The sequence below is a fragment of the Lagopus muta genome, chromosome 1 (genome assembly GCF_023343835.1).
Source record: "Lagopus muta isolate bLagMut1 chromosome 1, bLagMut1 primary, whole genome shotgun sequence".
NCBI classification, from domain to species: domain Eukaryota; kingdom Metazoa; phylum Chordata; class Aves; order Galliformes; family Phasianidae; genus Lagopus; species Lagopus muta.
Genome location: NC_064433.1, coordinates 29,150,361 through 29,165,842, shown reverse-complemented (window position 1 = coordinate 29,165,842; position 15,482 = coordinate 29,150,361). Strand labels below are relative to the sequence as shown.

The following is a 15,482-nucleotide window of genomic DNA, read 5'->3' as shown; positions in this document are numbered from 1 at the left end:
TACTTTTCACAATAGGAAATGTTTAGGAAAGGTTTGAGAAGCTGGTCTTCTATTGTTTGCCACATTTTCATACCAAGTATGTAGTGTGGAGAGTTAACACAAAGCAAAGATCAAACAACTGTCTCTCAGAGACAAATGAGTTACAAGTACAATGATGAAGACCTACTAATGCAAAAATCTTCACAGCTACTGATAGCTCTTTCTAAAACATTACTGAAAATAGCTGGAGAAATTACTTTGACAAAATAAACGTTTTAAACCTCACTTGATTCCTTGATTTTAAAACATCGCTACATGGAAAACGCGTAAAAACAAAACAAGCAGCTATACAAGCAGAAGATGAACTACAAATTACTTTTAATCATGAAACGTTAAATTATGAAAAGAACAATGAAAGCAAAAGCCATGAAAAAAAGCTCCTATAAATGCAACACGTGTGACAAATCTAAAAAATGAAGATAAAATTAACATCTTCAATCTGCCACACTCCAGTGTCTCTCTGACATCACCAAGTAACAGAAGTTTTGCTCCTTTGATACCTGCTCTTCAGCCTCATGACAAGCCACCACCTTTTAAAAAAAAAAAAACACTAAGTATTTTAACTCTGCCTTCTACAAACCTCCTTAATCACAATGGAGTCCTTAAAGATTACCTGAGTTGAGTAGTGTGTGGGAACTGCTGAGTCACGGCCTCTGATTGATCATCTGAGGCGAGCCATGAGTCAGCCAGAGGAGCACAGCTGAAGGCAATTCACCTGTGCTGCTGGAAGGGGTGGAGCCTGGCTGCACCTCTCCTAGACCTATTGAAGAGCTGGCTACCAGTGGGAAGAGTCTCTTCTGGAGATCTGCTGTGATGGAGTTTTGTAAGCGAGCCCAGGATATGGATAAGTTTTCTATCGTCTTTTTGTTATCATAATCTGCTTTGCCTAACTCTCTTGTTTATTTTGAAATTATAACATCTTAATGTTCATTGATTGTACAAGTAGATTGTAAGTTTGTGGTTGAACAGATTGAATTATCTGAGGGTGGCAGTAAATTATTCATAATTAAGAAGGGAGAAACTGAATTTGAAGATCTTGGTAAGAGGCCCATCATTCTGAACGTGTACCTATTCAGAACCCACAAATCCTAACTGTACAATTATCTAATGTAACTACAAAACTGAATATGCTACTTGCATTCTTGCATTTCCTTGGCACACTGCTCTACAGATCCCTGAGTGGACTGGCCTGGCCAAGGAATACCATCCTACTCCCTACATGCTCGCACAGCTTCACTATATGCCTTGCCATGCGCCCTTTCTGTCCCTTTGTTCTAAGCTTCCCTCTTTCCCTAGTTTTGGTTGCTAGAATCTTGCATTTGGCCCAGTTTTTGAAGAGCTGGATGGCATGGGATATTCTTCCTGCAAGGAAGACCTCAGGCCAAACTGATTCAGACAGCATGATTGTAAGCAGCATTACAAAATTTAAAAGGATACATAACACGTTGGAAAAAAAAACCATTGAACTTCAGACTAAAACTCACTGCTGACACGCACAACAGGCCCCATTTTATGTTCCTTTTAAATATGTAATACATGATTTTACCTAAGACAAATAATATTCAAACAGTTTTCTCAAAGTTTTATTTAAGCCATTTATGCCTCACAAATGGACCAGTTTAATTCAGTCATCCATAGAACAGTTCAAAAGTACTATTTTGGGAGGAACAAGCAGTTTATTAACAAACAGTCCAGTGTAAAAGCCATCTGGTCTCTTCAAACTGATTTAAAAAAAAAATGGGAGAAAGGTGTTTAACCATGGAATTGAAAATAAATCTCCAAAGCCACAGACCTAAATATAACCATGTCTCCTGACTGGTGTCTATTCTAGTTTCTGAAGATGTCTGCTTCAAATTCACCACCCTCACTACTGTTTGTGTAATTTTGCCAATACATTACAAATGTGATAGAAGTCAGCTCAAAATCCCATAGACATTCCAAAGCTTTATATTGTTTTCACAAACTTTTTTTTCCTGTTCCTACAGACTGTGATCTACACATCTACAACTCTCCTGCAAGTATAATTACCATATTCTTCCCTTCCTCTCCTCTACTCACAAGAATCTGTATTCACTGAGTATTGCTCCTCAATGTTTAAATACCTATATTTACCAGTTAGAAAGGCAATTTGTATTCTACTACTGACTAAAATAATTCCTCACTATTTAAACAATGTAAACTGAACTCCACAAGAACATTTTTGGCAAGTGGTGCTACATCAGTCTAGTGTGCCACATATTGATGAAATAAAAAATCCAATTAATTTTAAAAAATACTGCCAAAATGGACAGTAGGTTTGTACAGCCCCCTGGAAAACATCTGCAAAACGGAACCTCAACTGTGATTGATTTACATAAGCTAAACAAATAGCAGTAGTTGAGGTTGTAGCACACTAAAAAAAAGCATTTGCTTCTTTTTACAAATTATTTTAAAATATTTCAGGTTTTCATGTTTAAACAGATAAATCATTACATTATTCATGAAGCTTTCAAAAGCTGAGCTTTTAAAAATCAGGACATATACTGTTTATTCTCAACTGAGATTTGAGAGAATCTGGCATTGAGATGAAATTGCTGACAAAAAAAAAAAGCCCAACAACCAGCATCAAAGCCCTAATAACACAGTTGAAAGAACGTTTTCAGAGAAATAAACAAGTAACAGCATGCACCTTAATTTCCCCAAATGTTTTAATCCCCCTTTTTCTCTGGTTGCAGGAATAAAAGCCTTCATCTGTTATGACTGCCAAATTTCTTCTAAAGGAATCCAGTGAAGGGCTAAGCAAGCAACAGAAGCATTTGATGCTAAAAGGAAAATAAATACTGGGAAAAATCTGCAGCAGAGCACTGTCATCAGCCTAGAGCTGCCATCAAAAAAACACCTACTGTCTCCCATGTGAAATACACAGGGGAGCGAAGTGTACAGTGCAACAGCCAAAGAGCAGACAACACGTAACCTGTCTAGTTTTCTCATTGTAAAAGAGAATATGTAGAGATAGAGGTCTTATAAGGAGTCGCAGTTTCATCTCTCTAACCAGTTCTCATTAATCCAGCATTACCTTGCTGAGAAGAAATATTTCTTTTATGTAAAGATGACATACTTCTGCTATGCTGGGACTGGTGGAAAGGATAGGCTTTGCTTCTTTCAGGAGAGTAGCTTCTGCTGCTCACGCTAGAGCCAGATCTGCTGTGCGGAGAATCCCTTCGGCTCACCGGTGATTCCCTGAAGAAAGGAGAGTCTCTCTTATGAGGGGATCGCTCTCTCATATAATGAGAGGGATGGAAGCTTTTTCTCCTGAAGCCATCTCTGACCTTCCTTTGAAGACAACAAAAAAAGTAAAAATTATTTTGTTACCCTTCTACTGTTTACCTGGTAAACTGTATTACCCAGGTAATACAGGGGCAATATTTTATGTCTGATAAATACAGTAGGTTGCAATGAATACAGAGCAAGCAGAAACAGTTGGGGAAAGATTTCATTCAATTACTTCATAGCTAGAAGCTAACTTCCATTCTCTTACTTTCTAATTCATCTAAAATAGAAGAGAAAGAGACACTGGAGAAATTGAGACTCACATTTTATTTTCTTCAGATTCATTCCACTCTAGCTTACCTGGAAACAAAGTCCTATTAGCACAACAGGTGAAATGCATTCCCAAATATTGCTCACACTATTTCAATGTATTTTCATTTATCTTACCCTTATTTTTATGGGACTATCTTTCACAGACCTTACTCTGGGAAATATTATTGAGAGATTTCAGATCCATTTCAGATTTATATCCAGCAAGGACAAAGAAAAATGTAGAACATCTCACCTCATGCTTACGTACTCACTCAGAGCCAAACCCTGGATGAAAAATATTTATATTTATATTTATTCCTACTAAAATTCTGCCCATTCAATGCAAAATATTTACACCTAATGCTTCTGTAAAATACCACCAGCACATTCAGCATAACATGAAACTGATATGATCTGAATCTATAATGAAGTAAGCATAAAAAATTCTTATTGAATGTATCTATTTTTGCCCCAGATCGTAACCAAAACATACTAGTTACCTGCTCATTATGTTTATGTGTTATTTATGTAAATAAATATATATTTATGTAAAAAAATATATATAATATACATGTAATAAAAAAATATCAAATTGAACTTCCTTTACTGAATCTTGAATTTAAACATGCAAGCAAACATTTACTGAATCTAGAGCTGTGACATTTGCTTCAGTCAGAAGGCATCTAGTGAAGAGAAACAAGTACCTCTCAGCTCCTCTGACAATCACAGTATTGCTAAATGACAATAAAGGCTTCGTATAATACAGAGGAAGCCAGAATGCACCTTTCTCAATGCTTTTCTCTCCCATTTCTAATTGTAGTCCACTATTTTAAATAGGAGAATGTCTCACAAAGACAAGTAAAGACCTGGTGGTCTCATTTAGCACAGTGCAGTTATAGCTAATTTTATGCTGGTGAAGAAAAGGAAAAAAGCCCTCTAGTGTACAATTCCTACAGTGTGTAACAGACACATATTTGTGGTGGCTAACAAAGGACTTCAGTGTGCCAAAGCTGTTTTGGACTACTGAAACAACACAGGTAGCACTGAAGTAATAATGCAAGCCCTTAGGGCCACTTACACAAACATGTTTTATACAGTGCTGATTTACTTTTTGCATGGAAAGTACATCTACATGAGTGCCTCTGCATTGTAAGACAAATCTCATGTGCAACACTGAAGTTATTCTACAACAGAAAAATGATTTGGGGGGTGGGGGCAGAAAAGGGGAAAGGATGCCTTCACCTAGCCTAGACAAATACAGACAGTTACTGAAGCATGAGCAGATCAATAGCTGTTAGCCACACTGTTTTTCAGTAAAACACCAGTGAAGCAAAGGGAGGTGTTACAGACAAATAATTATTTCATCATTAATATATTACAGACCTTTCACAGGTATCTTATCTTAGAATATTTAACAGGTCTATATGCCAAAACCATATACCAAAACAAGAAAATGTTACAAAGATTTCTATCTAACAGGTGTGCTAAAAAGCAATTTTCATTTCCTTTCTGAACTTTCTTTTCTTCTGTTTATTGGGATACATTCTTCCTTCGAATTTGGCCATCAAAAGAACCAAAGAATTAGTAAATTGTGTTCTAATAGTCCTCTAACAATGCATACAGCATACATATACAGTATGTATATGTACTATATAGTCTGTATATGTACTGTATACTGCTTAGCTATACCTATAGAGTAACCACAGCATAAATATTTACACCAGCAAATAAAACACCTCAGAATATACAAAAGCGTAATCTTCCTGCTCTCCTCAAAGGCCTAAGAGCAATGTGCCCACCTCTGGACACCACTCTCTAGGAAATGCATAGAGTAACTGGAGAATTCCCAATAGGAAATAACTGAAATAACACAGTTAATGAAGAAACACAAAGACATTTGTCTTAAATTTAGAAGAAAGAAATTAAATTCAGAAGAGTTCTCAGTTCTGTGAGATTCAGTTGAAAATAGGAAGCGCAGCTTCATCTGCATTGAATGTAAGAACAGTTCAAGCAGCAATAGATCTAAACTGGAGAAAGAGGAAAAAATACATTATTAGTTCAGACTTCAGGAATATTGAAAACATTAGCTCAGCACTGACAAGTCTATACCAGCAAGTCTCCATAAACATTTGATCAATATGTTCTCTAATGAATAAATAAATATATATATGTATATATATGCACTTATCAGAACTGTTTATGTACAGCACACTTTCTAACGTCCTTCTAATAATCTATCTCTGAACTGGAAAAAAATTGGTACTTTATTGACTAAATCATCATTTTCAATGATTTTAAATACACACAGACTGCAAGAAACCATTTCAGCTCTTAGAGGTGCAGCGCAAGACAAAGAGGAATTAATCTCAAACAGATGTAATTCAGTTAGGTGCACAACATTACAAAATGCTGCCTTCTGTCAACAGCTGGCCAACACAACTAAAATGTTTTTCTCAATGTTTAAATGAACTATATGAGAAAAAGCCTATTAGGTAAATTCTGAGATTTTAGATGTCATTTTTTGCATTTGAACATTTCTGTAACATACAGAAAGTCTTTGATTTTGTTCATTTTTAAAAGCACGAGCTTTCTGGCAGACTGGTACGCCACTTTTATGCCCAAAGCACATTTTTTATGAGCAAGACATTAAGTTCTAGTATATATGCAAGTTTATTATGGAAACGTTTACAGAGCCCTTGCTTTTGCATACATAAACACTCTAACATCCACATCAGAATTTACAAAATATCATTGAAGCATACTTTTAAAAGGGAAAATGTTTTAAAACCTCGTTCTACAGTAATATCATGCACAAAAAAAACAGACAAACAGATTTTGTGTTTATTTATATTTTCATGTTATCATTCCTATGTTAATTCTTTACTGGACACAATCTCATACCTGAGCACGCAAGCTATTAACAATATTAAACCTGTTTTGGACAGCATAGCAGCAGCACAGCATTTGTGATGTTTACCATTAACGTAACAAACCACACTGATCAGAACAAAATAAGCATTGTTTTAGGGTTTTTTTCTTAAATACTTAAACTAACATACACCTGCAATTTGGTAATGAAGGCCCCAATTCAGCAAAGCAGCTGAGAACATGCTTCGGATTCCAACACATACTCACAAGGTTTATTGAGAAGGGACGATATTTAACAGAAATTAAAAATTTTTGCTCACTTCCAACTTCAAAACAGAACTGTTCTCTTTAATAAATACAGGACTCATCCCTGTTATACAGGATTCCTCTTATCTCTATACCTCACACTGACATCTCATACCTCGCCCTGAAAGCATGGTAAGTTCTCTCAGCAGTATCACAGATCACAGAATCACAGAATCACAGAATCACCCGGGTTGGAAGGGACCCCAAGGATCATGTAGTTCCAACCCCCCTGCCTGGCAGGGCCACCAAACATACACATTCAGATCAGGTTGCCCAGGACCCCGTCCAACCTGGCCTTAAACACGTCCAAGGACGGGGCATCCACAACCTCCCTGGGCAGCCCGTTCCAGGGCCTAACCACTCTCCTAGTAAAGAACTTCCCCCTAACATCCAACCTAAATCTTCCCTCCTTCAACTTAAAACCATTTCCCCTAGTCCTGTTGTTGTCAGCCCTTTTGAAGAGTTTACTCCCCTCCTGGGTGTAGGTTCCCTTCAGGTACTGATAGGCTGCAATGAGGTCACCCCGCAGCCTTCTCTTCTCCAGGCTGAACAAGCCCAACTCCCTCAGCCTGTCCTCATAGGGGAGGTGCTCCAGCCCCCTGATCATCTTAGTCGCGCATCTCAATGTCTTTCTTGTACTGAGGGCTCCACACCTGGACACAGTACTCCAGGTGGGGCCTCACAAGAGCCGAGTAGAGAGGGACAATCACCTCCCTGTCCATGCTGGCCACCCCTCTCCTGATGGAGCCCAGGATCCCATTTGCCTTTCGAGCTGCCAGAGCGCACTGCTGGCTCATATTCAGTCTCTCGTCCATCAGGACCCCCAGGTCCTTCTCTGCCGAGCTGCTCTCAAGGACCACTCCTCCCAGCCTGTACGGGTGCCTGGGGTTCTTCCGGCCCAAATGCAAAACCCTACACTTTGCCGTGTTGAACCTCATCAGGTTCACCCGAGCCCAGCCTCCAGCCTGTTGAGGTCCCTCTGAATGGCATCCCTTCCTTCCACCATATCAACCGCACCACTCAGCTTGGTGTCGTCAGCAAACTTGCTGAGGGTGCACTCAATTCCCTCATCGATGTCATTAATAAAGATGTTAAAGAGCACCGGTCCCAAGACAGACCCTTGGGGGACACCGCTTGTTACCGGCCTCCACCTGGACATAGAGCCATTGACCACCACCCTCTGTCTGCGGCCTTTCAACCAATTGCTTATCCATCGGGTCGTCCACCCATCAAATCCACTTCCCTCCAATTTGGAGATGAGGATGTGGTGGGGGACCATGTCAAAGGCCTTGCTCAGGTCCAGGTAAATGACATCGGTCGCCTTCCCTTCGTCCACCAATGCCGTCACTCCATCATAGAAGGCCACAAGATTAGTTTGGCATGACCTTCCTTTGGTGAAGCCGTGCTGGCTGTCTCGGATCACATGCTCATTCTTTATGTGACCGAGCATGTTGTCCAGGAGGATCTGTTCCATGATCTTCCCAGGCACGGAGGTGAGACTCACCGGCCTGTAGTTCCCCGGGTCCTCCCTGCTCCCCTTCTTGTATATGGGAGTGACGTGACCCTTCCTCCAGTCGTCCGGGACCTCACCTGACAGCCACGACTTCTCAAATATGATGGAGAGCGGCTCGGCAACCACCTCGGCCAGCTCCTTCAGGACCCTGGGATGCAGCCATCCGGCCCCATAGACTTGTATTCATTCAGTCTAAGGAGGCACTCTCAGCGTGACTAAGTCGCGACTTAGTCGCACTCTCTTAGTACCACAGTCAAAACTATTAACATTTTTAACACCTACAAACCGTGACCGTTTAATTCTCACTGAAGCAGATCCCCTTGGAAGAGCTGCTGAAGTGTTACAGACAAGCAGCCATACGCACCCATTCACCTGGAGCAGCTGAGGGAAGAGCGTGGCTCTGGCAGTTATTTCCGTTAATTGTCAGATCCAGCTTCCCGCCCTGGTAAAGATGCGCCTGTCTGTGTACCAGGAGACCAAGGGAACACAATGCAGAGGAGCCTTTCACTTCACCAACTTTGCTAGGCTACCACAAAGATTTTCTAGGCTCCTCTTTCCCAGCCAGCTCAAGTATTAATCAATCTGCAACGTAGCCCAGCCACAGAGGACATCTAACACTTGTGACACCGCTCTAGAAAAGACTGGAATCTCAACAGTGCATTGCTGTGGGGCAGAAACTCAATCTTTCAGTCACACAGGGGCCAATGTGGTCTATCACTTAGAAGTCAGATAAAAAGTCAACGTGGGCCATCTCATCTCATCAACAAAGATTATTGCTATTGTCAAAAGAGTTAGATGTTCCATTTATAGGCCTAAAAAAAAAAAAAAAAAAAAAAAAACACAAAACCTCACATAATTTTATAAATAAATGGAGGAAATGATACACATCTCTTAAGATATGGGATTTCTGTGCAAAGAGATGAAGCAGACAAGACTTAAAACGTGCTAAACTACACACTTTTTCTGTTTCAAAATACACTGTGAGGAAAGGGACAGAGAAAGAAACAAGGAACATTCTGCCTTCCCTGTGAGGAGAACGCGGGGCTACGAGAGCCACCAACGCAATTCACCTGACATGGAAAACATTTAATGAATATACTACACTACATCCCAAACCTCTAAATTTCTCACAATTTGGCTCATGTCTACCATCTGAAAAGCAAACATGAGGAGTTAAGAACACCTCTAACGTTCTCCAAGCAAATTTAGCCGGTAGAAGATTTCAGAGACCCTCCTCTCCCCCAGAACACATTCCCTTTCTTTCAAAGTATGCAGCACACATTTGTGGAGCAAACCCTTTACTTCAGCTCTGCTTCAGAGAGACTTATAATACCTTGGTTTTGTCCAAAGATCTTTATGATGATTTATCCCAGCATTAAACAATAAATTACACCATTGCAGATATACATAATTGCATCTTCAACAAACTTCATTTGAAAATCTGAAATGTTTTCTGACAACTGGTTTCAAATGTTTTAGGCCCAAGAAAATAACTGCGGTCTTTGCAAATTCTATGTGTATTCACTTTAAATGAAATTAGCATAATTTGGTCTAGTCATTGTAATTTTGTTAACAGCCTTTTGTACAAAAATGCAGAAGAAAACAGGAAGCCTCAATGAAAGGGACAGCTAGACATACAACACGCATACCAAAAATTTAAAACTACAGAAGTGCTTCACAATTTTTATGCAGCATATGGATGTAAACATTGAAACTCCACAATGGTGGCACTTGTGCAACTTAGTCAATATAAAATTTAGTAAACTCATTTTTAGAATCATAGAATCACAGAATCACTAAGGTTGGAAAAGACCTAAAAGATCACCCAGTCCAACCGTTCACCTATTCCCAATAGCTCCTACTAAACCACGTCCCTCAACACGACGTCCAAGCGATCCTTGAACACCCCCAGGGTCGGTGATTCCACCACCTCCCTGGGCAGTCCATTCCAGTGCCTGACCACCCTTTCTGAAAAGTAATACTTCCTCATGTCCAGCCTGAATCTCCCCTGGCGTAGCTTGAAACCATTCCCCCTGGTCCTATCACTAATGACACGAGAGAAGAGGCCGACCCCCAGCTCACTACAACCTCCCTTCAGGAAGTTATAGAGAGCAATAAGGTCTCCCCTGAGCCTCCTCTTCTCCAGGCTGAACAATCCCAGCTCCTTCAGCCTCTCCTCATATGGCCTGTGTTCCAGACCCCTCACCAGCTTCGTTGCCCTTTGAACACGTTCCAGGGCCTCAATATCTTTCTTGCAGTGAGGGGCCCAAAATTGGACACAGTACTCGAGGTGCGGCCTCACGGATATCATGACAGATGAAGGAAAAAGTAAGACAACTTGAATATTACAGCAACATTAGGGAGAAGTGTCTATGCCCATTATCTAAATAATCAAACTATGCACTTCAACTGAAGCTGAAAATCACATTACTCCCCTTTGTCCTGAGTAAAGAACATTTTCTATCACCATCAGTGATATAACTGATTAAACTTACGGGAAGATAAGCCCATACAAAAAGAAGTATGTTTAAACTCAGACTATTATCTGACAGAAATAAACTACTGTCAAGCATACCGATTAGGACAAAGGAATATGAAAGAAATAAGAAGAGTCAATACAAACACAGACTTAATTTCCAAAGAATTTAAAGCAAATGCATTTATATAACCTTACACAGAACAAAGGCAAAAACATAATTTTTTTTAGACAAATTAGAAGCAAATCAAATAAAATAACTGCATTTAAGTGTGTGCAACCTTGGCTTCTCTTGTTTTCAAAAATGATAGCTTAATAATTTCCTGAAATTTCTCAGTAATAGAAAATAAGTCACAAATCTCCATTTCCAGAATGCATATTTGCCTGAAGCAAAGAACCAACTTTAAATGTCTATTAACAGTTACAGCAATTTCATCAGCACAAAATGTAACTGATAACATATTTACTAACAGACACTGGTGTTGGGCCAGATTTCACACTCTCGTCATTACGAGCGGCGTATCATCCCCAAACAGCTAGGCAGTTCAGATAATAATCTCAATGAATACATTTCTCAGTGTAGTAGCAAGTGAATCAATTCCTAAACAGACTTAAATTCAAAATGGAAACCACTCAAATCTCGTATCCCAATACGTATGTTAAAAATTGGAAGGAAGACAGAAAGTAAGATACGGCATCTTCACATACCTTTCCAGATCACAGAAACTGGTTACCATTATCACTTGTGGAGGATGTGCTAACGGGACAGACCTTTCTAACCTGGCTCTCACAAATCCCACCATTTTGCCTCAAGCACCAAGAAGAAAAGAAAGAACTGTGAAAAGTTTCCCTGTGGTACTTTGGATGTGGGGCTGCTGGAGGGGGATACGAAAAAAATTCCCAAGCACTACAGAAAGTTAACACAGGGGTATTGAGAAGGTATTTGAGGACAGTAACAGACTGTGAAACAAAGGAAGCAGCTCTGCGGAAATTTCAAAACAATTTTATTGTTTCCTTAAAGATCTTCTTAATTAGTGTGGGAAATGACGTGAGACTTCAGAGTAAAATAAAAGTTGTTTACAGTCACATTCCATATTTCCATATTTCTAAACAAGTTGTGGGTTCGTGGAGGTGGAAGTGCTGTTTGCTCTTGTTGTGGGGGAAGGTCTGTTATTCTGCTTGTTTGTTTTAAACAAACATACAGACACATTTGAGCATCATATTCTTCTAAAAAAAAAAGCATATAATGCATACCAATATTCTTCAGTATCATTGCTTACAGTCTTGCAAGCAATGTAATATAGGCAAACATCTGTCTACCAGTATACCCACAAAGCACCTCAAAGAAAAGAAGTGTTTCTACACTATATTTCAGAGGCAGAAGTGAATTACATTTAGTAAGCTGTCATTCTTTTCCTCAGATACCATCTCCAAAATTCTTAAATACAAGAACACAGAAATCATGAACTATCTACTAGAAAAGCTCTTAAAACTTTCCAACAGTGTGGCTGCAGGATGCCATGAGTTCACTGATACATAAGACAGAACGACAGACAGTGTACTGTACTTGAATATATCGATTTGATTAACTCTTATGGTTGACTCTCCAGCACTCCTGACAAAGCTTCAACAGGAAAGAGCATGCTATGGAACAGGTTCGGAAGCAGTAATTCCTTATGTCAGCAACACTGACACACAATACCCATATTCTACTTTGTTTGCTTTTTTTTTTTTTTTCTCCTCTGCAAATTCCTAAATGAGATCTATAAATCAGGAAGAAAAAAAAAAACAAAACAACACTTTCTCTATATCAGAAAAAAAAGCTCTAAAAAAATGGTCTCTCCTATGTTTTTAAATTAAAGTGAGATCTAAAGCAGTAAGGTCAATTTCTTTTATTTCTTTATGTTCAAGTTTTGCAGTAACGATATAGACTCCTGAGCAGCAGATTTAAATAGAAGTTTGCAAACAAAACAGTGCTTTTGGATTGCTCAAGACAGAACACATTATAAGCATGTAAAGAAAAAATTTGTTGTGCCTAATGATTGTTGGTTTTTTTCCTAATCTCATTCCTTCCTGCCAACTATTTGTTCAAAACCAGAAAATCCCAAGTTAAGGCAGACATTTCCCTTTGCAGATTTCACAGAATCACAGAATCACAGAATTGTAGGGGTTGGAAGGGACCTCCAGCTTCCTTCTTATCAAATTTGCTTTTTCCTTTCCCGCAGACTACATTATCACTATTAATAGTCATATGTTACTATACACAACTAATCTCCTTTTTTTAGGCCATTTCCTATATAGTACAAACAGCACTTTCTGAAACATATTTAATACAGAGATGAGCCATCTTACTTGGCTAAACTCCTCATTAAAAAATTCTTCTGCCACTACTGTATGCCTTCAGTCATTTCAGTGATTTATTAACAGTTAACTTCAGAAAGCAGCCCCATGACAAGTTGTATTGATTGAAATTGGTGCTCCTACAATCCCCATCTTTCCATCCTTCTTTGAATCCAAACTCTCATTCTCTACTAACCTAGCATTCATATTTTCTGTCAGGCAATCAAACTGGCATAAAATTATTGTTTCTGCTGGATCAGCATGAAGTGACAGCTCTCTGAACAACACAAATGCATGAACTATTAGCAGAGAGGGAAAGACTGAAGCAGCACAAACTTAGATAGGTCTACACTGCTTTGGAAATTGATTTTTGCAGTAAGAAGGATCAGCTTCCTTACTGCATTTATGACTATTATTTGTTTATGGTAAGTAGCATAGGTTCGTTGGCAGGATTTAAGTTAGCAGCAGTAAAAGTCAGTGTTTATACATTCATTGTTGTTTTTTTTCTAAAAATAATACAGTATTCTGACAGATTCAGTGATAAAATTTTAAATAGAAAACTGTTCTTAACAGTGATGCATTTTAACAAGGGATAAATTAGCAGCAGCTGCAGACAGTGTTTGAAGAAGGTAGTTCATTGATGACCAATCTCAACCTCAATCTCCTGCGTTAACACAATTCCTGTACAAAATTATAACGAAAATCCATGTATTACAATGAAAACTGTAGAACATATACTGAGCTACTCCCTCATCAAACCTGAACTGGTTTGAAGGTTAAGTCAGTGCATTATATCTTCCTTTTCCATTCTACTTGTAAAATTGCACAAATCTCTTCTGAAATTATTTCAAAGAATAGTTTAGCATACTGTTAGACAGAACTTCAGTTAACACCGTGCAACTGCTTCAGCTAGATCTCAGGAGAAAAAGACATTCAGACAGATGGCTGACACAACACTGCTGAGCATTATGACATTAATATTCACTTGCAGTTGTTATCCACTCAAACTAAAACTACGAAGCTTTGTACGCAAGAGAAAGAATGCTAGATGGTTATGCAAATGCATATCATGAACAGACATCAAGACTAACATTAAGACCAACATATTAGCATGAAAAATAACAACCTTTTTCAAAATAATACCTATAGTATGAGATCATGGAGTAGCTCTATTAACAAACTTTTCCTCCTGTGTAATCATAACATACCCACGGCAACAGGTGGAAACATATACCATCAACCTTCTCTCTGCAAGAGAATCCTTAACAAAAAGATTAACAATTAGGTTTTGACAACTTATGTTGTCAAAAACACCACATTTGTTTTCATTTTCTCTCCTGTACTGAAATTAACAACACACATCACTGCTTATTTTAAACAGGGGAAAAAAAAAAGGTAACTTGTGTTCATTTAAAAAATATCACCTAGGCAAAGCTCCTCAGGTGTTCCCACTCTTTCTCACTGCAAATTAAATTCCCTGAAATGTTTAGTATATTCAAAATATAACAAGTCCTTGGAACCTAACAGATGAAGGGTTTGTTTTCTTAAGGGAAATGATGCACAACTCCTCTGTGACAACACTTCTCTCATCCTGAGAAACCCGTGACTATATTCATTAAGTCAATCTGTTGGCTGGTCATTCAGATGATTTAGATAGAAGCTCAGCTTGACAGTAGTTGTCTGGACTCGGAGGGAGACTCCCATCTCTTTCCCTCCTCACTGTTTCTCAGTACTTGGCTGTTTTTCAACGTATTTGTTAGGAAGCCATTCTGGAATAATCAAATCCCATCCATGGGAGTTTGCCTCATTATTTCCCAATAGGGTATTAACTTGCTAGCTTCATACCATCTACTACCTGATTATAATGATAGCTATAAAACCGGACCAGACAGGCTTGGTTTTCAGAAGGTTTCTTTGAAGTGATGCGTTAGCCAAGACCTTACAGTATACAAGTTCATAATCTCATCTCTAGGCATCTTGCCCTATCCGCACACTGTAAACAGAGAATCTCCTGACAGTTCATTAGCATTATATAAACACCACTGATAAAAAGAAAAAAAAACAAACATCCAGAAAAGTGACTTAGTTGTAAGGAACAGATCAATGTTATTAAAAAATTTGGTTCAATTTGCAGAACTACTGAATTCTTTCATGTTTATACACATACATATATACATATATATATGTATACATATATATATATATATATATATATATATATATATATATATATATATATATATAATGTAACATAACATAGTTACTATAAGGCATAGTAAACAGCAAAAACCACTACTAAGAAAATGTAAATAACAATAATAATTTCCTCGGCCAATGTGGATATTGGCCACAATACAAAAGCCACAGTGGAAAACAGTT

General features: G+C 38.5%; 1 protein-coding gene across 6 annotated transcripts in view; it reads right to left on the bottom strand.

Moving 5' to 3' along the window:
- The window catches only part of PPHLN1 (periphilin 1), a 76,740-nt gene that overhangs the window by 41,811 nt on the left and 19,447 nt on the right, over positions 1–15,482 (bottom strand). For 4 of the 6 annotated variants that reach the window (XM_048926549.1, XM_048926582.1, XM_048926586.1 and 1 more), the window contains one exon: positions 3,095–3,351. In XM_048926549.1, coding sequence (XP_048782506.1) covers positions 3,095–3,351 — 257 coding nt within the window. The remainder of the gene's footprint in view (positions 1–3,094; positions 3,352–15,482) is intronic. The other 2 variants (XM_048926563.1, XM_048926573.1) reach the window with 2 other exon arrangements.